Raw genomic sequence first — 26178 nt, 5'->3', positions numbered from 1 at the left:
TTTGCCTCACCCAGAGGCATCCCCCTCAGTCCATGTGACAGCTCCCCTTGGAGGAGGTTTGCTCCTCAAGCCAGTAAAACAATGCTTGATACAAAAAACAGATTTTACAGACATTGTTTCAACAGAAATATACCATCATAATTCACTAACAGGAAGCCAGTTTACATTTTGTCATTAAATATCACTCTTGCAATAATGTCAATGGGATTCCAACCAATGCCTGCCCAGTCCAACCCCAATACGCTACTGTGAAGCGGTTTTCTTAGTAAGGGTTTTGCAGGTTATAACCTTGTTAGTCAGCATGCTTTTGTAAAAAAGATTTATTTGTTAATGCAAGGATGACAGGTTTAATATATTCATGTATACGTGAACAAATCTATATGTGCAATTTGTTTTTAGATCCCATTATTTTCATGTGGGTTTTTTAAAGTCCAGAATTAGTTAATACAAAAACAAATTATTAGCCATACAGGTGAAAACGGACAGTTAACTTACTTGCAGTTCTCTAATCAAAGAATTTGGAAATATGTACATTTTGTCCCATTCTGGGTCACCCCGCCCTAAATCTATATCCCCTAAAACAATTCTTCAAAACATATTTATTGAAGTCAGAATGCTTCAAGACCTAGGGGACATAAATAAAAGCCCAAACATACTCTCATGCAATGTGATTACAATGATGGTGAGAGAAATACACTTTAGCCTGACATACTCCACACACATATCTAAAGTCTGGAAACAGCAACATCAGCTCTCCAGGTCGATTTCAAACTGTTTATGAAATTCTCTTGTTTTCACTAGTTAGATGGATCACAGTTTAGTTTTACATTCAGACATTTTGTTACATAGTAATTCTGGTAGAGTTTAAGTGGGAAAAGGTAGCTATGAAGAAAAAAAATTGGCTGTGGTGAGGAATGAAAGGAAAAAAACACGATAGTAGCAGTACAGAATCAGAGCTGGAAGAGGCAGGAATATATAATCAAAGCACTCTTGACAGATGGTTGTCAAGCCTCTGTTTAAAAATGTCCAAAAGAGACTCCACTCAAGACAGCATATTTCACTGTCAAACAGCTCTTACTGTCAAGAGGATTGTCTTACTGTTTAGGGGGAATCTTTTTCCCTGTAATTTGAATCATTGTGCCATGTCCTAGTCTCTAGGGCAGCAGAAAACAAGCTTGCTCCTTCTTTAATATGACATTTCAAATATTTAAACACAGCTATCATGTCACTCATAACATTCTCTTTCAGGTTAAGACATACCCAGATCCCTAAGCCACCCGAGCATGGTTTTCAGAACTTTCACCATTTAGTTGCCCGCCTCCAGACATGCTCCAACTTGTCAATATCCTCCTTGAATTGTGCCCAGAACTGGAAGCAGTATTCCAGGTGAGGTCTGACCAAAGCAGAATAGAGTGGGACTATTACCTCCCTTGATGTACACACTCTTCTATTGATGCAGCCTAGGATTATATTGTTTTTTTAAGTTGCTGCATCACACTGTTTACTTATGTTCACCTTGTGGTCTACTAAGACTCCAAGAACCTTTTCAAATATACTATTGTCAAGCCAGGTGTCACCAATCCTATGTCTGCATTTCATTTTTTCTGTCTTAAAGTGTGTTGTTGTGTGCCTTCAAGTTGTTTCTGACTTATGATAACCCTAAAGCAAACCTATCATGAGGCTTTCTTGGCAAGTTTCTTCAGAGAAGTTTTTGCATTGCCATTCTCTGAGACTGAGAGAGTGTGACTTTCCCAAGGTCACCCAGTGGGGTTTCCCTGGCCAAGTGAGGATTCAAACTCTGATCCCCAGAACTGTAGTCCAGTGCTCAAACCACTGCACCATGTTGGCACTAAGTGTAGTATTTTGTGATTCTTCCTGCTGAAATTAATATCGTTAGTTTTGGACCAGCTGTCCAATCTGCTGAGGTCATTTTGAATTCTGATCTTGTCCAATGGTGTATTGCTTACCCCTCCCAATTCGATGTAATAATAATAATAATAATAATAATAATAATAATAATAATTTGTTTTATTTATATACCCCTATTCCAAAGATCATAGCGGTGAACAGCAAGTAAGCTAATTTGCCCCCAACAGTCTGGGTACTCATTTTAGCGACCTCGGAAGGATGCAAGCCTGAGTCGAGCTTGGGCCCTTTTGCTGGTCTTGAACTCACAACCTTGTGGTTTTGAGTGAATGGCTGCAGTACAGGCATTTAACCACTGCGCCACCAAATATCTGCAAATTTGATAAGCATGCCCTGTATTCCATCATCCAAGACAATGATAAAGATGTTGAATAGCACAGGGCCCAGGACAGAACTTTGTGGCACTCCACTAGTCCCTTCCTCCAAGGATGAAGAGGAACCTTTGGTGAGCAAATTGGATTGTCAGTCGACCAATTACAAATCCACCTAAAAGTAGAATTGTCTAGCCCATATTTTAGTAGCTTGTTTGCAAGAATATCATACTGGATCTTGTCAAAAATCTTACTGAAGATTCAAGATACACTACATCCACATCCACAGCATTCCTTTCATCTTCCAAGCTTATAACTAATTAAAAAGAGAGATAAGATTAGCGAAAGGAGAATGCTGCTAGCTCTGTTCTTATTCCTCAGATGTCTGGCTTCCAAACTAAAGCTGTACAAGAGGGTTGGCTCGGACAATTACATAGTGCCCCAATAAGACTGTAGCCATGATTTTGGAGTACAATTTCCAGGAATGCCCTTCCTGCCATGCTGGCTAAATTTTCAGAGTTATAGACGAAAACAGTAATGTCTCCAAGCATTGCACTAATCACAGAAACACTCCATGAAAACAAAGATGCTGATTCCTAAGCAGACATCTATATGATTGTACTACCAAGTAGAAGCAAACCTCTTGAACCTGGGGTAGTTCTAGTACATTGATGGCAATACAAATTGAAAATTCAGTCTTAAAAGGAAAATATGCTCTTCACAATATGAATTCCAAATGATAATCACACAAAATTCAGACATAGCAGTGTTAGTCACAAGAAATATAATTTAGATTCACTTCAGTTAAGTATACTATTTAAATATAAATATACTACTGTTAATAACAGAGTAGGTGGGGTTAGTTTTTTTTTTTTTTTACTGTTTTATAACTGGTTTGCACATTAGGTGTACCTTATTTATCCACTGACTATGTTTGCATGTAACACCAAGGCCTTAATAATACTAAATCATGTAATACCAAACCATAAAAAGATGAGCAGAATAAACCTCAGAGTGATGTATTCCTTCTCTAGCACAGTTTTAGATTAACCACAGCTTGTCATGATGTTCTTGTTTGAACAAACTGGTTAGCTATGGTTGGTAGGAACCAGGCCAATTTCAAACTGTCATTCATGAAAATCTCTTGTTTTCACTAATAATAGATGAACCACAGTTTACTTTTACATTCAGACATGTTGTTACACAATTCTTACTCAAAAAATGGAAGCAGAAGTTTCCAATCTCCTTTTGACTGTGCTGAAGAAAAGTGTCTAATTTTTAGCATTTATGCAAAGTGGGCCTATTGATGCTTGATAAACTTCAAATTAATGTGCTCTAATGCTCCATCAAAAAAGTGAAATAGCCCAAAATGAGTTTAAAACACTGCCTGGGATCATCTGTATTGCAGTTGGAGTTCCTGCTATCAAGCTGTGAATATTCATGTGTAAAATGTCCTTTTGGTGAGTATGTTTACTATAATATAAACCTACTGCAATCAGATTTCTTTTGCCACATGAAAAATTGCCAAAACACAAAATCAGAGTTGGATAGTTCCTATAAAGGACTTAAACACCACTGAATGTACCTATACCCAAATGTTCCTCTCAGAGTAGCCAAAACAATGAATGTAGGCTATAGCTAGGAACATTAGCAATTCTGTCTTCTTGTGGCTGATTGAGACTTATTGTGCACTCAGTTCCTACTTTCCATCATGTCGCTCCAGTTACCATTTTTCCAGCGGTCTATGCAGCCTCAAACAGGCAATGAGATGTTCCACACTTTTGATTGTTGCAACACTATGCTACACAAGATGGATAGACTACTGACAAAGCAGATAGAGCCATGTCAGATTAATAGAGACTACACTATTTTGTCCAGCTTTTCAGAAATGGTGGTCTTCTTAATTCAAGACAAATGTAAGTTTCAAATCCAGCTGAGATATTTTTGCTGAATCACCCCCTACAGCAAATATAATTTAAAAGACAAAGATTTATAAGGGGAAGCCATTACATTTAAACTATCCTTGGAATACTATTGGTTAGTCCCAACTACAGTAGCCCTATTGTAGCCAGTTGTTGAATGGTCACTCAGCATGTAGCTAAATCCAATTGATTCAATGGTTCTACTCCAGCTGTTAGTAAAAGAGGATTTAGGTTGATATTTGAAACATTCTGAGCTTATACAGACAACCATTTACCAAGGGGGATAGTTTACTGTGGTGTGCATATAATTACCAAAGACTAATATAATGATAAGCCAGTTACCTCCTGCCTAGTGGCAAGAGGGGGGAAAAAACTACATCAAGGGCAAATATGTAGTAAATGGTGTTATTTTTCATTCAGATCAGATTCTGAATATACAATGAGTTCATCATCTTCCAGAAATTTATTAAGCTGGGTAGAAAAGACAAAATGAAATATGAACTAATCAAAGTTTATCTAAAAGTGTAACTTTCGTCATCATATTCCATTTCATCTACTTCATCGTCTTCTAGAAGTCCATATTTAAATTTACGATAGACTGTGCCATCTTTTCCCATATAGACAATATCGTCGTCGTCGTCATCATCATAATCCTCATCCCGGTCCTTGTATTCAATCACTTGATCTTCTTGATAGCTCGTGCTCTGGTAGTGGTTACTTTTGAAAGAGCCGAGTGCCTTTGCATTATCTGCCAGCTTCTCATATCCACCTTGGTTAACTGGCTTGGGTTTGGCTCGTGACCGTCTCCACATGAAAATAATACCTCCAGTGGTGAGGCTCAACAAGATGAATATGGCAACAACCAAAGCTGTAGCTTTGCTTTTTGTTTCCTCTGACAAGTTAGCACTGTACAATATACACTCATCTGCAAAATAATAATAATAATAATAATAATAATAATAATAATAATAATAATAAATAATTGTAAACAATTCCTTCATATATTTAGATACAAGGTGGTTTTAAAAGATTGGTGCAAAAGTAAAATTGTTCTTATTCAGTTTTGCACCATTCTTTTTTTTTTTTTTTTTTGAATCACCCTGTATTATAAAATTAAATGGGTAAAGATGAAAAATGTTTTCTACACTGCCCATCATTTAACATTTTAACAATTCATCTGTTAATGTATGGCAAGATATAAACCTTCTGTGCACCACTTGCCAGAAGAATGGATGTCCTTCTCTTGGTCCAACTGATGCCCAGTAAAATAGGTTTGGGAGTAGTTATGACTGCAGCAATAATGCCACAACTGTGACTATGCTGGAATTGTGAATAAGAATCATTTATAAATGTATAACACCAGGTTACACATCTATAACATCAGGTGATGCATCCATAAGCGTAATATTGAATTCCAGCATACTTCTGTAAACATTACTACACACATCTCTTTCTGTCACTAATAGTTTAGGAGATTATCTGGTCCCTGATTTACCTCTTCCGAATCTGGCTCAAATTCAGAAGTTAGGCTGATTTTATCACATGCACTTTTCTCTCAAAATGGCTTCCTGTTACCTCCAATGCTAAATTCGGGCCCCATAAATCGCTTTGGTGGCCATTTTTCCCAAATCGAAAACTTCTAATTTGGAAAAAATGGCTGCCGAAGTGACTTATAGGGCCCGAATTCAGCACTGGAGGCAACAAAAAGCTGTTTTGAGAGAAAACTCCATGCAATAAAATCAGCCTAACTTCTGAATTTGAGCCAAATTTGGAAGAGGTAAGTCAGGCACTGGAGGGGGCGTGATAATCTCCTTAGTCAGAATTCCTCCTAAATTGACCTATCCAAACTCTGAGGTCATCTTCTGAGGGTTTTCTCCATGCACCCCCCCCCCCCGAAATGAGGCAAAACAGTCATTGTATTTGTGGAACCCCCTCCACAGATAGATTCACCTGGCACCTATATTATGCTCTTAATTGTTGTGATGAGAACCCTTTTATTGTCCCAGCCATTTGCTGATTTTCACACTTTTGTATCTTTATTGGTGATTTTACTTTTGCTTTCATTATATTTTTGCTGGTTTCAAGCTTTGGTTTTATGTAACCTGTCTAATTTTGTCTTTATCTGAGCTTTTTTTTTAAAGTGTTTTCTTTCTGGAGGATAGGGAAATACATGATGCCACCTCCAACCATCCTGGATTTCTGAGGCCCACTACTCTTTGATCCAAAACCCTGGATATCCTTCTGTTGGGTGGGATCAGGGGGACTGCTCTGTTAAAGAGGTAGTTTGGAGGGCATTTTCTGCCACTGCAATGGTGCAACAATTGTCAATGCAAATGCAGGAATTACAATGCTACAAGACTGGCTTACAACATTATAAATACTGAACAGAATGCCATTCAGCATTTTTAAAAAAACGTTTAATGTAAAAAATTGCAGGAGTCCTTGAGACCTGTTTAAAAGGAGAATTTCTATCCTTGGAAGCTTCAATTGATCAGAAAATCTTACTGCTTTAGTTATTCATGAATGTATATTTTATGGAGGTCATAAATATGATTGGTTTCTAATGTATATGCCTAGCCCTTTTTCATATACTATTCATTTTTTCTTTCTTTCCCTCTTTAATGTAATTATATTTTTAAAAACTAATAAAAATGGAAAAAATGTTAATAATTGCAAACTGCCCTAATACCTGTTTATGAGTAAAAGGAAAAGTGCTTCCTCTGGAGGCTTCCCAGAGCAACACGTCACCATCCAGAGTCTGAGAAGTCTGGGGTGTGTGTTCATCAAAGGCCATTTAAATAGCTGTGCACGGGCCATATTTCCTCATTGGACTGCATTCCTCAGTCATATGCAGCACCTGCAGTCCTAGGCTTCTATCTTAAATATATGCCAGAAAGCAGGATTTGCAAGAATATGACATCTACAGTAGAGATCTGATCATGGTTCTTAAAATATTGAAAGGTTACCATGCCCAAAGCAATACATCTGTAACCCATATTCCACCCGCCTTCTGCTCATCACTACCTTTCATTTCACTGCAATCACAACACTCCTGAGTTCGCACAAGTTCAGAATTCTTGCAGCATGGCACACAACGATTCTCATCCAAATAGAGTTCCATGTTAAGATGACATGCAGTGCAGTTCAGGGGTCCTGGTCCCTTGCATTGCATGCAAGAATCATGGCAGTCTTCACATCTTGATGAGTCCTGCATATTAGAAACACAGAAAGAATCTTGGTTTTGGTTCTGCCAATTCTAGATAAAGCAACCCTTAAAGGCTGTGTAAGAGTACTGCTTCTAAAACAACAACAACCAAAAGCATTCATTCTGCAGATCAGTTGTTTAGTGGGGAGGGAGGAGGAAGAATGAAAATATTCAATTTACATGTTTCTGGCCCAACATACAGCTTGAAGTACAAGTATTTTTTACTACTTGAACTTTTCTAAATTTGGTTTTGCAATTATCCAACAGTAATGTTTATGTGTTTGACAAAATAACACACATATTCTCACAAACATATACTTTTTGCTCACAATTTACCACAAAATGGGAAAAATGGTGTGTGTGTGTGTGAAAAATGAGAAGTGTGTACAAAAATATGGACTAACTTTTGTGAGTGGGTGTGTGGTTTCCTTTTTTTAATAGTCTTATTCATTTTCATGCACAGTATCACTTTCACACACAATATCCTCTACACCTTTTTTCAACACAATATTAGCTTCAATATTAGTTGTGTGAGATCTCCAAAGTGGGAGAGAGTTAATTTAAAATTGAACAATGAGAACAATGGCAAATTTATTCATCTGTTCTTAATGATAAAAGGAATTCCACCTATTAGAAAAGGTCTATATTGATGCATCTTGGGAGTGGGAACAGCTAGGGAATCATGAGCAACACCACTTTGTAATATGTCCAGGTAATCTTCCTTTGCATAACAATGCAAAAGCACACAGGTTATGGCCTGCCTGTATGTTTGGATGAGGGCAGATTATTATTCTGTGAATCTGAGGCATGAGGGAGGGAGGCAGGCTCTCTTCTTATATCTGTTCTTCACATGTGTTCTCATGTCCTAAGGCAAAGTTTTGGTCGATAAGTTTGCTAGTGATTTTATCTACTTCAGTAATACCTAGCTTTAATAATAGAAATGTTCAGTTGCAGCTACTTTCAAAGGAGAAAAATAAGTCTTTTGATGACAAAAATATATTTAAGATTTAAAACTGCCAGATTTTTTTAAACAATGAAGCTTTTCTTGTCTTTTTCCGTCTCTTAATAAAGACGGTGGGGAAAAAAACCAACTTATTCCAACCTGTCACAAATCACAGAAGTATAGAAGCATAGAATCATAATGTTGTAAGAGACCACAAGAACTATCCAGTCCTGTCATGCAGGAACTCACAAACAAAGCATCCCTGACAGAAGGCCAACTGTGATAAAGCAACCAAATGCTGGCGCTCATGCACAGTGGTAAAAAGCAAAACAGAAGCAAAGGGGACTGCCCGACTTACCGGTCTGGTTGCTGTGGTCTGGGGTAGGGTGGCTACCTCTGAGCTGTGGGCCTGTGCAAAGGGCTTGGGCTTTCGGGCCCCGCATAGCAGCTTGTGCCAGCACTGGTGCTTCTGGCTTGCCAGGACTCCAACTCCCAGGAGGCTTGGGAGCGGAAGCACTGAAGCGCCGTGCCATTGCCTGGCCAGGCCACTTCTGGTCTGGTCAGGACTTCAACTCCCAGGCTCACCTGGGAGTGGAAGTGGCCCATGACTGGTGGGCTGTGGAGGCCGCAGCCCTGGGATTACCCAGGGGGCAGTCCCCCTGCCTCCTAGCTGCTGATTGGCCAGCCGGCCTTTAAAGGGCCGCCCCGCCTGGTGCTCGGCACCATTTTGTTGCTGACTCCCACCCTCCCTCCCTCGCAGGGTTGGTGTTCTGCTGTCTCAACTTTCCTTAGGCAGCAGCATAGGTCTTGGATCTGATGGGTGTGGTTTCCAGTGCTGCAGAGCACTGGATTGGGAGTCCTATGGGACTCAGGGATGCTGAGGGTATAGTGATGTCGCCAATGTGGGGAGGCATCGATTCAGTGTTCCCTGGTGACAAGGGATGAAGATGCGCATATGTTCATAACCAGTTCCCAAGATGGCAGGGCACCTTAAGCTGGTTCCCCTGAAGCCTGGCTGTGACCAGGCAATTTGGTTCATCAACCAACATGCGTTGGTGGGTGAAATATCCAGACTTTATGCTTTCGGGCCAACCCTCTATACTTGTTTGTTGTATTCAATAAACTTGTCCGCTGTGTTTTTCCCCACCCTTCCCCTTCCTTCCACAGAAAATGTTGTTCTGCCTTTACATTAAGCAGTATTCCAAGCCTAAAAGTCACAGATGGGACTGGAATGGAGGGAGAAGCAAAATTTAAAATTAAACAGATTGATCTTAAATACTACTTTCTTTATAAGTCATTTCATATATGTGGATCAACAAACAGGAAAAAGTACAGAGCTTAGGAAGGCTTTTTTATCAGGAGGGGATAGTCTCTCCCCCCCAAGCCAGCATGGCAATGGAAGTTATAGCCCAGAAAATCCCTTTTGCAAACTAAAAAAAAAATCATGTCATTCCAAAGGATACAAAGAAAAATTCATAGTAAGGAGATGGCTAGAATTCAGTGTCTGGATCTCTTGGTACAATATATATCACAACCACGGATTTAACGTAACAATATGAATAAAAAAGAGAATGTGGCCTGCATCCAATGTAACACTAGCAGAGTGAAAATACCCATTAGTATTGCTCTGTTGGCTTACATCTTTCTGCAAGCTATTGTGTAAAATAGTTACAGAAAGGTAGTGCAACACATAGTTTTTTGTGGGGTTTTTGGGCTATGTGATCATGTTCTAGAAGAGTTTATTCCTGATGTTTCACAAGCATCTGTGGCTGGCATCATCAGAGAATGCCATCCACAGATGCTGGTGAAACATCAGGAATAAACTCTTCTAAAACATGGCCACATAGCCCGAAAAACCCACAAAAAACTATGGATGCTGGCCACGAAAGCCTTTGACTTCATGTTGTGCAAAACAGTTGCACATAATTGTGTTCTTTCTGTGTGTAATTAGTACCTCTGAGACTTTGTATTCTCCCATTAAGCATTCTGAGTAGCAGATGCCAGCAGCAAGCCGATAACTCCACACACAGGATGTGCAGCTGAGCGGTCCTTTTCCTTAAAATTAACAAGAAAAATCATTTTAAAAAGATAATTTATAATTCAATTAATAATGCTATTACTTTAAGCCTGTAGCTTTCAGTCTCTGAAGACCAATAGACCATCTTGCCCAATGTATTTAAGAATACATTTCTAATTATTGTTAACCATACACTTTTATATTTGAAATACACAGATGCTAAACCACCCAGAGCAGAAATTATTACCATGGAATCATGGCATTTTGAGAAGAATTAAATCAAAGTGTGATCCCACACAAAGTTCAAACCTTCCACATGGCTCTGAGACCTGATATTTTCCATAATAGTTTGTTGTTGTTAACTGCCCTCAAGTTGTTTTCGACCCATGTTGAACCCCTGTCCTCCACTGCTCTGCTCAACTCCTGCAAACTCATACTTGTGATCTCTTTAATAAAGTCCATTCATCTTGCCTTCTTCTCCTTCTACTTCCCTCTGTCTTTCCTAGCTCATTGTTTTTTCCAATGATTCATGCCTTCTCATGATGTGTCCAAAGTATGACAACTTGAGTTCTGTCATCTTGGCTTTTAGGGGGATTTCTGGCTTGATCTGCTCCAGGACCCCCCCCCCCTTTTTTTTTTTTTTTGTCTTTTTGGCTGTCCGTGGAATCCAGCATAACTCTTCTCCAGCATTACATTTCAAATGAGTTGATTTTCCTCCTACCCTCCTTCTTAACTGTCCAGCTCTCACATCCATGCATGGCAATAGGGAATGCAATGACTTATAGGATTCTACCTTTTGTGCTCAGCTATATATCCTTGCATTTTAATATCTTCTCTAGTTCTTTCATAGCTGCCCTTCCCACTCTTAATCTTTTGATTTCCTGATTGTAGTCTCCATTTCTGTCAATGTTTGATCCCAGGTATGAGAATTCTTTTAATTTAATAATAATAATAATGTGTTTTATTTATATACCACTATTCCAAAGATCATAGCGGTGAACAGCAAGTAAGCTAATTAGCAAGTAAGCTAATTTGCCCCCAACAGTCTGGGTACTCATTTTAGCGACCTCGGAAGGATGCAAGCCTGAGTCTATTTCTTCATTGTCTAATTCAAATTTGTGTAGGTTCTCTGTGGTCATTGTTTTTGTTTTCTTTATGTTCAACAATAGGCCTGTATTTCACTTTCTTCCTTGATTTTTCTTAGTAGTTGTTCCAGGTATTTGAAATTTTCTGCTAGTATTATGCTGTCATCTGCGTATCTCAGATTATTGATATTCCTTCTTCCTATTTTCACTCCTCTTTCTTCTGCATCCAAGCCTGCTTTTCTTACAATATGTTCTGCATATAAGTTTAACAAGTATGGTGATAAGATGCAGCCTTGTATGACGCCTGGGAACTATTCAGTTTCTCTGTGTTTTGTTCTGACAGTAGCCTCTTGTCCTGAGTTCAGATTCCTCATCAAGACTATCAGATGTGTTGGTATTCCCATGCCTTTAAGGGCATTCCATAGCCTTTCATGATCTATGCAATCAAAGACTTTGCTGTAGGCTATAAAGCACATGCTGATTTTCTTCTTAAGTTCTCTGGTGCACTCCATTAGCTATTGCATGTTTACAGTGTGGTCCCTTGTGCCTCTTCCTTTCTTGAACCCTGCTTGGACCTCTAGTATTTCTCTCTCCTTGTATGGTTGGAGTTTATGTTGTAAAATTTTGAGCTTGATTTTGCTTGAATGGGATATTAGTGCTATGGTCCTATAGTTGCTGCAATCTTTTGTGTCTCCTATTTTGTGAATGGGGATGTATATTGATCGATTCCAGTCTGTTGGACATCGTTTTGTTTTCCATATCTGTTGACATATATTAGTTAGCACTATAGTTGATTCTGTCAATGTGGATTGCAGCAGCTCAGTTGGAATATCATCTGTTCCTGGAAACTTGTTTTTTCCATTTCTCTTATTGCAGCTTCCACCTCATTTTTTAGAATCTGGGGTTCTTCTTCATATGGCTCTTTGTTCCATGTGTCCTTAATTTTGTCATCTCTTTTATATAGCTCTTTTGTGTATTACTTCCATTATCTTTTTATTCCTCCCTGGTCTTGAATTGTGTTGTTTTTATTTTCACAGAATGTCCCAGTCCTTGGTTTGAACTTTTCTTTGATTTTCCTAATCTTGTGGAACAGGTCTCTTGTTCTTCCCTTTTTGTTTTTGTCTTTCATTCCTCTGCACTGGTCATTGTAGTAGTTTTCTTTATCATTACACACTAGCTGTTCTGCTGTTGCGTTCATAGTTCTTAGCTCGCTCCTATCTTCTTTTTGTTTTGCTTCTTTCCTTTATACTTGTACCATTTTATCTGTCACCCATGGTTTCTTCTCCTTCTTTTTGCCCACTGAAAGTGTCTGTCTCCTTTCCTCTTTTATTATGTCTTTGGCTTCAGTCCAAAGATCGTCTGGTTCTCGGTGAATTATGCTTAGTAGTCCAAATCTGTTCCTTACAGTGTCAATGAGTTTAGTGGAGATATTGTTTAGATCATATTTTGGAATGATGACTGATTTTGTTTTCTTCTTCAGTTTTACTCTTATTTTTGATATGAGTAATTCATGATCTGTACCACAGTCAGTGCCTGGTCTTATCTTGGCCACCAGTATGATACACCTATTATTTCTTAGTCTTATCTGAACAAGTTGAATGTAAAAGAATATTATGTTTTGTAACCTTTTCAGCAATGAAGAGGAGGGAGAAAAAAACTATGAAGAAATATAATTATATTATATCCTTATATTTCACAGATGAAAATCAGGACCTGTGTAGCAAGCAACTTCAGAGTGTGATGAAGATGGCAAAAGTTATTAATAAGAAAAAGTATACCATTTCGAGAGGCTACAGAAGTTTGCTTTTGCCTGATCCTACTGAGAAAGGGAAAATTCCACTTACTCTTCCCTCTCCCCTCCTCTCCCCTCTTGCTGATTTAACTGAGTGCAAACTCTTTTTAAGTTTTGAATTCAATTTGCAACAACTGGAATGATCTAAAGACAAAGGGGAAAAGTGGGAGGAGGAGAGAGAAACTGAGATATTTTGAAAGCAGCTGAAAAAGTGGGATGATAGGGGATTAACTGGGACTGTCCCTGCCAAATTAGGACAGTTGGGGATATGTGGTATGGTATATGGTTACACAGTTAATTCTAGCGTGACTCTACCCTCTGACCCCATCCCAACTTAGAGAAAAGCAGCCACTACAATCAACTGAGAGGCTGATTGATATTCCCACCGCCTCCTGAGTCAGGGACATAGCCGAGGGGGTGGGGTTCTTGGGGTCCAGACCCCCCCTTCCATTAGAAAAATGAATGGTGTGTGCTGCTGTGCCACTGCACTCAACCCTCATTATAATGGTGGCACTTAGTCTGGACACCCCCCCCCCCCTTTCCCAAAATCCTAGCTACGTCCCTGCCTGAGTGATCTCCTTTACAACAGCCAGACGCAAGGGTCTTGTCACAATTCCTCCTCATGCCATAGATCACTCGCACAAGGTGACTAGAGAAAATATCAGCCAGTTGTTTCCTAAGACACAAGGGATTGGACTCCAGTCAGCTACGTGCTGGAAAGTGGTGACTGAGGCACTATCAAGGTTCATATGTTTCTCCTAAACTAGAAGCTATGTAGGAATCATAAATACCACGCAGATACCAATTACACAAATGCATAATTCCAAGTTACGAATTTGCAAATCTCCAACATTATTTGGAGAGCCATTATTATCTGGCCCTTATTTAGAAAAAGAGAATTGCTAAGGAATTTTGATAGTCACTTGGTGACAGCAAAACATTTGGTGTCTCATCTTACCATCGCAAGTAAGGCAAGTTGGGTGGCACCTTTCACAGGTATGTTTATCATGGTCCTCATAGTAAGATTCAGGACAGGAGGTGTGGCATTCGTTATTTGAGTGCAACAAAAAGAAATCTTCATCACAGGATGTACAGTCAGTAGAAGCAGGTCCCAGACATTCTTTGCAGGTTTTGTGACATCTCTCACAAGTTCCAGTAACATTATTTGCATAGTATCTAAAACACACAAACATTCAATGATTTTAGAAATACAGTATGAAAGAAGGATTGGTCTGAATTTTGCAAACCTACATTGTTAATAGATAGTGGCCTTTACTTGTGCTTTGTAATAGCCATTTCATTCATTCATAGATCTTATAATCAGCTGTTTCTACAAAGGAGGAATGCAGAGTGACTTACAAATATTATGATAACAATACAAATAGGTTAAAAACAACAACAACAATATCATAGTAGTACAGAATAAAATAATATTATTTTTATACTCTTACAGAGAAGCACGGGAATACTCAATTCAAGAGCCAAATGCTTGTGTAGATGAGGTCTTTAACATTTATTTGAAAATCTTCATCTTGGGTCAGGGGGCAAATAATTGTTTTCCTGAGATGTGTACAATCTTTTAAATTGTAGGTGATAATCTTCTGGCATGAGAAACACTTCAATAATAATAATAATAATAATAATAATAATAATAATAATAATAATTTATATTCTGCTTAATCACTTGGAATCCAAGCGGATCTTTAGAGAAGAAGCTTGTGAACAGGACTGGCTCCCAACATTTTGATGTCTGAGCTGAAGAAAAAGATAATGGTTTCCCATTCCATTTATACAAGCTGACCAAATTGGCCACTGAATTTTAACTCAACATTAAATCAATAGGACAGTGTCCTCCAGCCATAGTTAAAGCTCTTCTACCACCTTACTACTGTTCCCTACCCTACAGCATCTGCTCTCTGAGGAAGCTGTCTTGCTTTGCCTCATAGTAGGGCAAGCCCTGGTTGTGAAAGAGTAAAACTGGGTGAAAAATGCGTGTGTGCACATGTGCGCATGCATGGATGCACACACGTGCACACACTATTATTTCCCATACACTTCTGTCATTTTGGCAATGATGACTCAAGGATGACATTTCCACACAAAACTATATTACACTTCTATCCAAATGCGCTTATTATGACTTTTTAACTTGAGGGTCTTACCCAGTGGTGCAGATCTGTACACATCCATTTTCTTGTTTGTACCAGCTGGGTGAGCAGGAAATACACTCTGTGCTGTGTTTTCCATAGCAAGTTTCACAGGTCCTGTGGCAAGCATAGCACTGGTTTTCACCATCATCCATATAATATCCATCTGGACAGATGTTGACACAAGTTGTATCTGCAGAATGAAGACAACCAGACAGACTATTTACAGTGTTTCTGCAAATGTTTCATCACTGGGATGAAAACATTAATGTAATCTGGCCAGAATTCAGGTAGGGATATTGGTACTTGTAAGTGCCCCTAACACATGTGGCTGTATTTTTTGGCCACTGCAGAGGCTGGTATTCATTTCATCTCTTTGTAGCACCCAAAGCCCCCTGGTAGCTTATTGTAAAGCCCCAAAGCCATTTCACATGTGGATATTAATCTATGCTGAGTGGCAATTGAGAGCCACTGTGGTACAGTGGTTTAAGTGCTGGACTATAACTCTGGAGATCAGGGTTCAGTTCCCTGTTCAAGGATAAAAACCCACTGGGTGACCATGGGCAAATTACACTCTCTCAACCTGAGAGGATGGCAATAGCAAACCCCTCCGAAGAAACTTGGCAAGAAAATCCTATAATAGGGTTGTGTTAGGCTTGCCCTAAGTAAAACATGACTTGGAGGCACACAAGAATAAGTGGGACCATGGTTTAAGAGATGTTGAAATGTTTAACGTGTAGGAGACTGATGCAGCCACATGTAACTGGATTAGTGGAAGAAGACTTTCCAAACTCTTATTTCTCTAGTGCCATCTCAGTGCCTGTGAAAATGCTCCATAGCAGGTTGCAGAACTCAGCTGAACTGGGTGAGCTGTAGTGTAAGGGGGAGTTTGGTTCCTGTACATCAAGTGGGGAGGGAGATCCTTGAAAATCATATGGGGCCACCTCCCATGTGCTAATTCCTTCTGTTTCCAGATTCATTGTAACTCAGATGAAACACTGGATTGGATTGGGATTCATTAACACTTTGCATAAGTCACTTGCCTGTTACATGAATTGTAGTAGCCAGGAAGCACTAAAGAGGAAAAAAGGGGATGACTTTTGTATTGTAGAATCAACCCTAGAAAACTCTTTTGTTTACATGGGCTACCCAGTTTTTTTCAGTAGATGAAACAGCCCATACAGGTTGTCCCACCTGTGGTGAAATGATTCTGGGAAGTCTATGGACTCACAAAAGAAGCTGATTTATTTTTCAGCATCATGGGATCCTGAACTAGGCTGGGTCCTTACTATCCAGTTGGTCCTTTGCATCCACAAATTTTGCATCCACAGATTCAATCATCCATGGCTTGAAAATATTCAAAAATAATATATATTCCAAAAAGCAAACCTTGTCTTGCCCATTTTATATAAGAGACACTATCTTACTATGCCATTGTATTTACTGGGACTTGAGCATCCACAGATTTTGGTATCCATGGGGGGTGTGTGTCCTGGAACCAAACCCCAGCGGATACCAAGGACCCAACTGTATATGTCAGAAGACAGAAAAGCAGATCTAAGTCCGAAGACAGGAAAATGCTTACTGAGAAGATGCCAGCTTTGGAGACAGCTGAGACACTGATCTTCAGCAGGGCCTGTACAATCCAAACAATTTCTGTGACAAGATCTGCACATTTTGGTCTGTTCATTATAGTATTCAGAGTGGGAGCAGAGACGTGGCATTGCACAGAGGCCAGTGGCAGTCATCAAGAGGCCTTCTCCACAGGTCAGGCAATAAGTGGAGGTTGAACAAGTCTGGCAGGTCCTGTCACACACTGAAATGTGAAAAATCCCAAATATTTGAACAGTTTTTATTTTTTTCCCTTTCATACAGTGTTTCCAAGACTGGAACTTTCTAGCACACTGAAAATAATGGTAAACAGCTGATTTGCTAGTTAAAAATTTGAAAAAAAACACACACCTCACCTCTTCCTTCTACATAATCATATTATTTCTCTACAGAGATTTTCATATCTTTATTGTTAATATTGTAATCAGGTTGTTATGCAACGTATTTGTTAACAGAATGTGTATGCCACTCCTGACTATAAGCTAGTCTAACCAAAAGTTCAACCTTAAGGCTATATCCAGCACAGCACTGGTGCCCCGATACTAGAAAAACAGTGGTTTCTTCCCCTCTAACACTCCATGCCACCACCCCCCCCGGCATGCTCTGTAGGACTTCCAAATCTTCCACGGTATGTTTTTAAGGATGTACAGGGCAATGTAAGGGTGGGAAGAAGAGAATGTCCCTCCCAACTCCACTAATAAAGGAGTTCCATCAGGTAAGTATCCCATTGGATCCTGCCAATAGACTCAAAGGCTTACAGCAAGATATTCTGTGTTAATACAAACAGCGGGTGTGCACACACTGCAGAATTTAAGCAGTTTGACATTACTGTAACTGACATGACTCTGTTTATAGAATCCTTAGATTTGTAGTTTGGTGTGGCACCAGAACTCTTTGACAGACCAAGCTGAATACCTCACCAAATCAGGCATCCCTGGGGTTGGTGTCAATCGGTGCAATAACTCATGGTGTGCCCCCCCCCCCCGACCTCCTTCCATTTCACACCATATAGAATCCTTAGTAATGCTTTTTTGCACTAATGTTACTCATAAATCGTAATTCCCATACAACACTGAATGTAATGCTAATGGTTGTGACATAAACAAGTAGCAAAATTAAAATTATACCATCAAATTATAATATCATTCACACAACCTAAGTTCATTTATACGGTATATACATAATGAGGATTTGGTTAAAATGTGATTTTTTTAAAAAAAACACTAAATATATTTTTTTAAAAAAATTAATTTGCTTAAAATGTAATAAAAATTAAAATTTGCTTACAAATCAAAAATCAAAATTTTTGAAATTTTAATTTTTAAAAATTCTGTGGCCTCTCCTTTCTCCTCTCACTGTGCCATCTCTTAAAACATTTTAAAGGGAAGCAGATGAATGCCACAGCCCATTTCTGCTAAAAGGTAGGTGTTTGATGAGCAGTGGTATCACCCCCCCTTAGAGTGTCAATTGGTGCTGTCTGCACCTCCCTAGTGATGCCACTGCACCAAACGACAAATCCCAGAATTCTGTAGAATAGAGTCATGGCAGTTAAAGTGGTGTCAAACTGCTTTATTTGTGCCTGATGCATGCTTCCATGCCATTTACTGATTTTGCATCATAATATCCTATTTTAGAAGGGTTGGTTGATTAATTGTCTGGTCATAGGAACCTAGTCCTATTTTTCCCCTCTATCTTACCCCCCCCCCCCGCCAAATTAAAAGGGAATGTAAAACATTACTTGTACAGTTCTATCCTTAATTAAAGATTGGAAGAAAGTGCACCAGTTCCACAAGGAACACATGCTACAAGGCATGACAGGATTTTCATGGCTTCACTAAATGCTGGAAGATCCAGGAAAACGAAAAGAAAGTACATAACACAGCACATAGCTGATACAGAATTGGCCACCAAGTTATATTACCTTAAAAAGAGCTTATAAAAATTCATGATAGTACTAGCAAAAGAAGTCATGGTGATTATATATTCAGTCTGCCTCTGTATCCCAGTTGCTGGGAAATAAGCATGAGAGGAAGCTAGTGCACTGATGTCTTGATTCTCATCTTCTTTTGGCTATCTGGTTGTCTACAACCGGAATAGAAGAGGGAATTTCAGCAGGTGTTGCATGTTAGCTGGTTGAATGACAAGCAACACCTGCTGAAAACTCACCCTTGCATGCAACCATTAAATGTACAAGAGTTTTCTCCAGGTTTCATTCTTGCAATCTAGCAAAAAATGCTTTAAACAGTCCTCATTCAAAATGGTTCTTGGAAGCTTCTTCTGAGCCAAATTGTGCATTAGTACCAATATCACAGCAAAACTCTCTCGCTGAGAACATATGGTACTTCTGAAAGTCTCAGAAACTGTCAGTTGCTCAGTTGGTATGTGATCCAAGCAAAGGCTCATTGCTGAGGGGAGCACCTGCCCGAGACCTGGGAGCTGTATATGCCTCTCACAGAAACCTAAAGGGCCCCACCCTTATACCAGCATCTCCATTCTTTTTTAAAAATTAACTCCCATGCTCTAGAGGACATGGGAGGCTATTTCACCATATCAGCCCGAGGCTGTTTTATGAGCTTATCCCTTATTTTTTTCAACTGGCTCCACCCTCCTGAGCTGGAGCCAGGACGTGGGATGGAAGTGGGGATTATCGTTCACTAAATCGCTGCTGAACCACTGGCTGGCATCAGCCCAGCTCCCAGCCGTGCTCTGCCAGCACCTTTTAGAAGTCAGAAAGCTGGAGACTGGAGCTGGTTTAAAATGGTGAGTGATAGCTCCTTAGGCACAGGATGGGCCTTTTCTAAACAGGAAGTGACTAGACCTTTTGAAAATCACTGCCCAAGACTAAAATAACTAGGGGAAACATGACAAAATGCCCCCCTGTCCACTAGAAAATACAGGAAGCATTTTTAGTATTAATTAATTAAAGAAATTAAAGGAGAGGGCTAGGGATAGTCCTTGTCTTGGTGGCCACATGCAGTTCCCTCTTTTGGCTTATTGGAGGAAGACAAGAGGTGTAGTGGTTTGGGTGTTGGACTAGGACTCTGAAGACTAGAGTTCAATTACTGGCTTAGCCATGGAACCCACTGGGTGACTTTGGCCAAGTTGCATGTTCTCAGCCTCAGGGGAAGGCAATAGCAACCCTCTCTGAGCAAATCTTGCCAAGAAAACATGCCTTAGGCAACCACCTCTGTAGCAGAGGATGTATTTGGAGCTCAAAATTACTCTAATTTGAGTATAATGTGATTTATTATTTATTTCAAATTGGTATGTTCTGGCCTCTGTTGCTAAGCTAAAAATAAATAAATAAATACCTTGGCATTTCCCACTTTCTTCATCATAATACGTGCCATCTGGGCATTCGTCAAAACATTTGCCATTGTACAGAAAATAGTAAGAACCAAGGCAGTCTGTGCAGTCATCAGAATCTGGCCCATCACATTCTCTGCAGTCTTCATGACAGGCAAAACAGTGACTGGAGTCAGGAAAGAAGCCAGATGGGCAGTCCTGTAAACACTTCCCATCATGCAGGTGATACGGTGGAACACATGCTTTCAAGAAAAAGTAGAATATACATCAGGACATGCAAAGGACATTCTTCTTTCTCTTTTCTACTCACAAAGTATCCTTTCCCTGCCCTAATTTTTGTTGGCTGGAACAGATCGAAAAGACTCAAAGTGTAACTTCAATTGACATAGTTAGGTTCCAGCTGGAGATTTTTTCCTTCCTGCTGAACACAAATTTATGAAGGGGGGCACAGAGGGTGAGCAAGAGTGAGATTGTGATGGCAACTCACATCCCCAACATGTCAGAATTTGATGAATTTTGTAAATAGGTAGTATAGTTTACAAACTCAGGCTCAGTTCCTAATATTTCTTCTGTGAATATAACAGACAAAGAGGCGACTTTCCACTCTCTCTTCCTTTGAAGCTGCCTGAGCCTTTTGAAAATCTGCAGCTGGGAGTTGGGAACTGGTTAGGGATATGGCATAGAGCTGCAAATGGAGGGGGCAATGGATAGAAATTGTCCTCTGGGCTTCTTATGTGAACAAGGGAGAAACTTAGCAGCCAATACAATGAGCATAACCTTCTCTATTTGGTTATTTTTGGGAGAGGACAGGGCTTTCAGTCTCATGTGCATATATTAAGAATGTACAAAGCATCTATTTACAAGGACATTTAAATATTCATATACACTCATCCCTCCATATTTGTGGCTTTTATATTTGTGGATTGATTAATATATTCTGTCTAGGAACATCTAGGTCCTCCAGTGCAACTCTATGGTCAACTTTAACTAAAGGTTGCATTGAAAGACCTAGAGATTCCTAGAGAGAATACTCTACTAGGCATTTGTATCTCCTCCAGTGCAGTTCTATGGTCAGTGTCTGTCAGATGTTGACCACAGAGTTGCACTGGAGGACCTAGAGATTCCTAGAGAGGTGTCCTCTCAGGTAAAAACATGGTGTTTTTGTTATTCATAGTTTTTCCATATTAATGGGGCTCTTGTGTCCCTAACCCTAGTGAATATGGAGGGACAAGTGTATTACCATAATGCATTGGCAGGACCTGCTATGACAAACCAGTCTCCTTCACATGAATGAACTCAACACAATGTGTTGTCTAAAAAAGGGGGGGGAGGGTATTAAAAATAATTGAGTGTGCTGATTTATATTGGTTTACAAACTTAAATCTTTCTTTGATTATACCTAAGATATTTATTTGGACCAGTTCATGCCACAGGCTGGATGTAAGTTTCCAATTCATGAAAAATTCTCCTTTAGGTGAAGGAAAAGAAAGTTTACACACCTATCCACATGTGTTTCAAATGTGGTTCTCCCCCATAAATATTAAATAAGGGACTCTCAGGATAAACTGAATTCACCTCAAACATAACACAGTTTCTGCATCCTATTCCACTTAGTGACTACTGCTGATTTTCTTCATACCTTTACATGAGCTTCTGCTAATACATTCCTGACACATGTCTGGGCAAGGTCTGCAGATTCCATCAGCAGCAAAGTACTTCTGTGAGCAAGCCACTTTACATTCCCATTGCTCTAGAAGGAAAGGACTTTCACAGGACAGGCATCTGGTGGCATTTCCTTCACATGTCTTGCAAGATTGGCTGCACATTTCACAAGTCTCATCTTCCACAAAATAGCCTCTAAGATGAAAAAAAAAAACAACCAAAGAAAAAAAGATCATGCAGTGGAACATATTGAATCTCTCAGGGAATAAATTGTTTTCTTGTTGGCATAAAGAGTATCAATAAAATATTCATGACAAGCATGGCTTTATGCATGCATTTGTCTTTGTTAATGAAGTAATGCTATTCCCATATCTTCTTATCACTAATACACAGCCTAGATGTAGAATTCTTAAAGTACAGTGGGCCCTCGATATCCACGGGGGATCTGTTCTGGATCTCCCCATGAATGCCAAAATCTGTGGATTCGTGGATGCTCAAGTCCCATTGACCTCAATGGTGACACGGCCACATGACAAGCCACCATTGGGGACAATGGCACTTTGCCTCCCTGGCCACCCAAGGCCTACCTAGATTTCCTCTCCTCCACTACCTTGTCCTTTTGTCACCCTGTGGGCATGGCAAGGCCTGGAGGATCAGGAAGCAGAGTGGCAGAGCCTCAGCGGGACTGGAGCCAAAAGGGACCATGAAGTCATCTGGCCAGGCCCCAGGCCTTCCTTCCTTCCAGGGCTTCCAGCCCCTAGGGATGCACAAGGCTAGTGGTTCCCACTGCCCCCATCAGACCTGGACGAGCTCATTCTTCCCACTGTCTGTGGTGCTCCCTTCTCCCTGCAGCATGTGACCAATGGGATGGTCGGAGGGGCTCGCTCAGGCCTGATGGGGGTGGTAGGAACTGTGATCCTTGGGTGTCCCTTGAAGGTAGAAGACCTGGGAGGAAAGAACATAACATTTATTTATACACCTTAAATACATGGCCTGAAGGTAATTTTATACAATATTTTAAAATAATTTTGTGCATGAAACAGTTTGTCTACATTAAATACAAAGGTGTCACTATCTCAGCCATCCATGAAAAAAGTTTTGGTTTTTGGAGTATTTGGGATATCAGATTTCTAGATAAGGGAGACTGAACCTGGAGGATCGATTGGCCATATGATGCTACATATGCCAGAACTGTGTGTTGTACAAAACTGCATTATTCTCAGTTTTTCCCGTGGAGCTCTAAGGATGCAAAGTGGAATCAAAGAAAAGAGACGAATCTCACTATACTATATGCCACATCCTTCGTTGTAATGCTGCTTTGAAAGATACTTCTTTTCAAAAAATTTAGGCTATAATTTTAAACCTAATAATATACTTGTCAAAGTAATCTAGTGAAACAGTAGAATGTGCATATTAGCAGCCAGAACAAGGTCAGTGACACTCATAAAAATAAAAAATGTGAGTTAAGCAATACCGTATGTCTTTTTCAAATGGGCTCAGGGATATACAGGCACATTTTCCATTGTAATTTTCTATGCTTTACCCACTCTTCATTTCCCAGATACTATGCTTCTTGCAGAAATAGGTGAGGTTAATGTGATAAGTCAGGTTAATATGTTCAGTACAATATAAAAAAATAGAAAACTTAATATATGCTCAGAAACCAACCTACCAGAAGGACTAGTATTAATCAGAGTGTTTGGGCAGGGAAAACAAGTATCTCAGTAAAAGGAATGGCATAAAGGTAGGTAAAGGTATTCCCCATTGACAAGGTTGTCAAGTCATGTCCAACCATAGGGGGCAGTGCTCATCTCCTTTACTAAGCCAAAGAGCCAGCGTTGCCAGAGACTACTTTGTGATCATGTGGCCAGCATCATTGCACTGAACGCTGTTTACCTTCTCACCAAAGTGGTACCTATTTATCTATTTGCATTTGCTTGCTTTCAAATTGCTAGGTTGGCACAAGCTGGGCTAGTGATGAGAGCTCAGCCAATCATGTGGCACCTGGGCCTCAAACTGCTAACCTGACAATCTTGCAATCAACAGAAACAGCATCTTAACCACTTGAGCCACTACATCCCATTTAAGGAATGGCATGCATGTTTATATATAGGTAATATGAATTAGCCAAGTGTGACAAGCAAAAGAGTGGATTGTAATGCTCACAGTACATTCCCTTGTTAATAAGTCCACTGTCTTTAAAATATTTTTTTGGAGAATCTTGCAGAAGAGAATGCATTTCTAAACATTCATGTACAAATTAACAGCTGTTTCAAAGAATTCAATATATTATGCATACTTCTCCAAAAAGAGTGTTATCATCCACTGAGTCATAGGCTACACAGAGGTGAGAAAGATGCATAAGCATTTGAAAAAATCTGGATCTTTGCATGAATGAGTATAAATAGGAACGTACATGGGACACTCCTGCAGACATCTGCCTCTGTACAAATAACGGGGCCTCTCTGAATCAGACAAACATTTCAGACAGTGGTCAACTTTTAGATGACATTTCTCACAGTCATCTGCACAATTCTCACATTGTCCGGTCTTCGCATTGCCAAAACTTCCTTTTGGGCAAACAAGGACACAAGACCCAGCAGAAAGAAAGAAACCTGAAAACAATACAGCAAATAAGAGGTATCAGTAATATGATATATACCACACACTTGTCAGTATAACAAATTCTTTTAGTTGGGCTACTTGGCTACAAACTTAAAGAAAACATATCCAGGGGTAGCAGTGTTGGCCCTATAGCAAATCACAATGACATCCAAAATCCACAAAAAGTGATACTTTTCTTGGACCAATAAAAATGCAAAAAATATATGATGCAAGCTTTCAAAACTGCACTGGCTTCTGCCCTTTATTGGGCTAATCAAAATGCACAAAATATATGTAGAGTGTCAAGTCTCTCTTACCTGAAGTGTTTGGAACTATAAGTGTTTTGGATTTGGGATTTTTTTTTGTTTGTTTGTTTTTGGATTTGGGAATATTGCATTTATTTAATAAGATATCCTGGAGATGGGATTCAAGTCTAAACAGAAAATTCATTACATTTCATATACATCTTATAAACGTAGTGTGATGGTAAAATTATACATAATATTTTGAATAATTTTGGGCACGAAACAAATTTGTACACATTGAACCACCAGAAACTAAAAAACAAAGGGATCTTGTAGCACCTGTGACATTAAATGAAAGAGAGAAGTTGGTAGCATGAGCTTTAATAGACTTGAGCCTACTTGCTCAGGTGCATGCAGCTTCACTTAGTCTTAAAGATGCTATAAGATCCCTTTGCATACGAATTTTACAAATACAGCTATGTATTTGAATCAGAAAGCAAAGATATGACTATCTCAGCCATCTTTGAAAAATGTATTGGATAATGGAGTATTTCAAATTACGGAATTCCGAATAAGGGACACTCAATCTGATTTTGGACCTGATGCTTTTTCCTGGCCTGATCTGTCTTACAAGGTCCTAGGGATTCATACATACTGCAATGAAGCGATTGGAGGAAAGGCAGGATATAAAGGTAACTAATATCAAAATAAAATACTCCACCCTTTTCCTATTGCTATCTGGAAACCCAGACAGCTTCAAAGGCAGGCTGGCATTTTTTTCTGTCTTCTCTGAGCCATCAAATGTACATATTTATTCTTTTCCTTGCACTAAGCAGGCTCTTTCACTATAAATATTGTGGAAGGTTGACAGGGCTGACCAAATACCTCTCCCTTACACTTCTAAATGGAACCTGGTAGAAGGAAATTTATGCACTCCTTGTACCTGCTGCCTTAAGTGGTTGTTCACATTTTGTCATGGCAATATTACCTCTGAACACTGGCAATGGGACAAGAGAGGTCCTTTCCCCCAATATTCCCCATAGTCTTTTAGCTGACTATAAAATATCAGTAACCCCAGTTTGTCAAGGACCATACCTATAGTGTATTTCACATATTATCTGATTCAGACAGGATTGATGTATTTCACATCATTTTATAGTCTGTGCCTGAGCCATAGGGTCTTGGGGTTGTGCAGAAACACCAGTACCAAAATTTGAAGAACTTGATGTTTTCATTGCAATAGCAGTGCTCAGGAGTGTTCATCCACTGTTGCTTAAAAGGATATTTTCTTTCTAGGAACTCCACACGGCAAACCTCCAAATAATTTTCTGTATTTTGTATAGTATTAACTGGGCTCAGGGTAGCTTAGGATGCATCGGAGAATGATATTACAGTGACGGGA

At 39.5% G+C, this 26178-nt stretch overlaps 1 protein-coding gene across 1 annotated transcript in view; it reads right to left on the bottom strand.

Moving 5' to 3' along the window:
- Positions 1 to 4671: 4671 nt before the first annotated feature.
- Positions 4672 to 26178, bottom strand: part of LOC149286005 (proprotein convertase subtilisin/kexin type 5-like) — a 352398-nt gene continuing 330891 nt past the window's right edge. Inside the window, exons 29-37 of the mRNA XM_089494526.1 lie at positions 24344 to 24542; positions 21905 to 22122; positions 20271 to 20507; positions 16934 to 17164; positions 15364 to 15541; positions 14160 to 14377; positions 10262 to 10362; positions 7184 to 7367; positions 4672 to 5084 (exon numbers count right to left, since the gene is read on the bottom strand). Coding sequence (XP_089350652.1) covers positions 4672 to 5084; positions 7184 to 7367; positions 10262 to 10362; positions 14160 to 14377; positions 15364 to 15541; positions 16934 to 17164; positions 20271 to 20507; positions 21905 to 22122; positions 24344 to 24542 — 1979 coding nt within the window. The remainder of the gene's footprint in view (positions 5085 to 7183; positions 7368 to 10261; positions 10363 to 14159; positions 14378 to 15363; positions 15542 to 16933; positions 17165 to 20270; positions 20508 to 21904; positions 22123 to 24343; positions 24543 to 26178) is intronic.

The sequence above is a fragment of the Sceloporus occidentalis genome, unplaced genomic scaffold, assembly GCF_023333645.1.
Source record: "Sceloporus occidentalis isolate IW3139 unplaced genomic scaffold, rSceOcc1.0.p SCAF_73, whole genome shotgun sequence".
NCBI lineage: Eukaryota > Metazoa > Chordata > Lepidosauria > Squamata > Phrynosomatidae > Sceloporus > Sceloporus occidentalis.
This window is presented reverse-complemented; position numbering and strand designations above follow the sequence as displayed.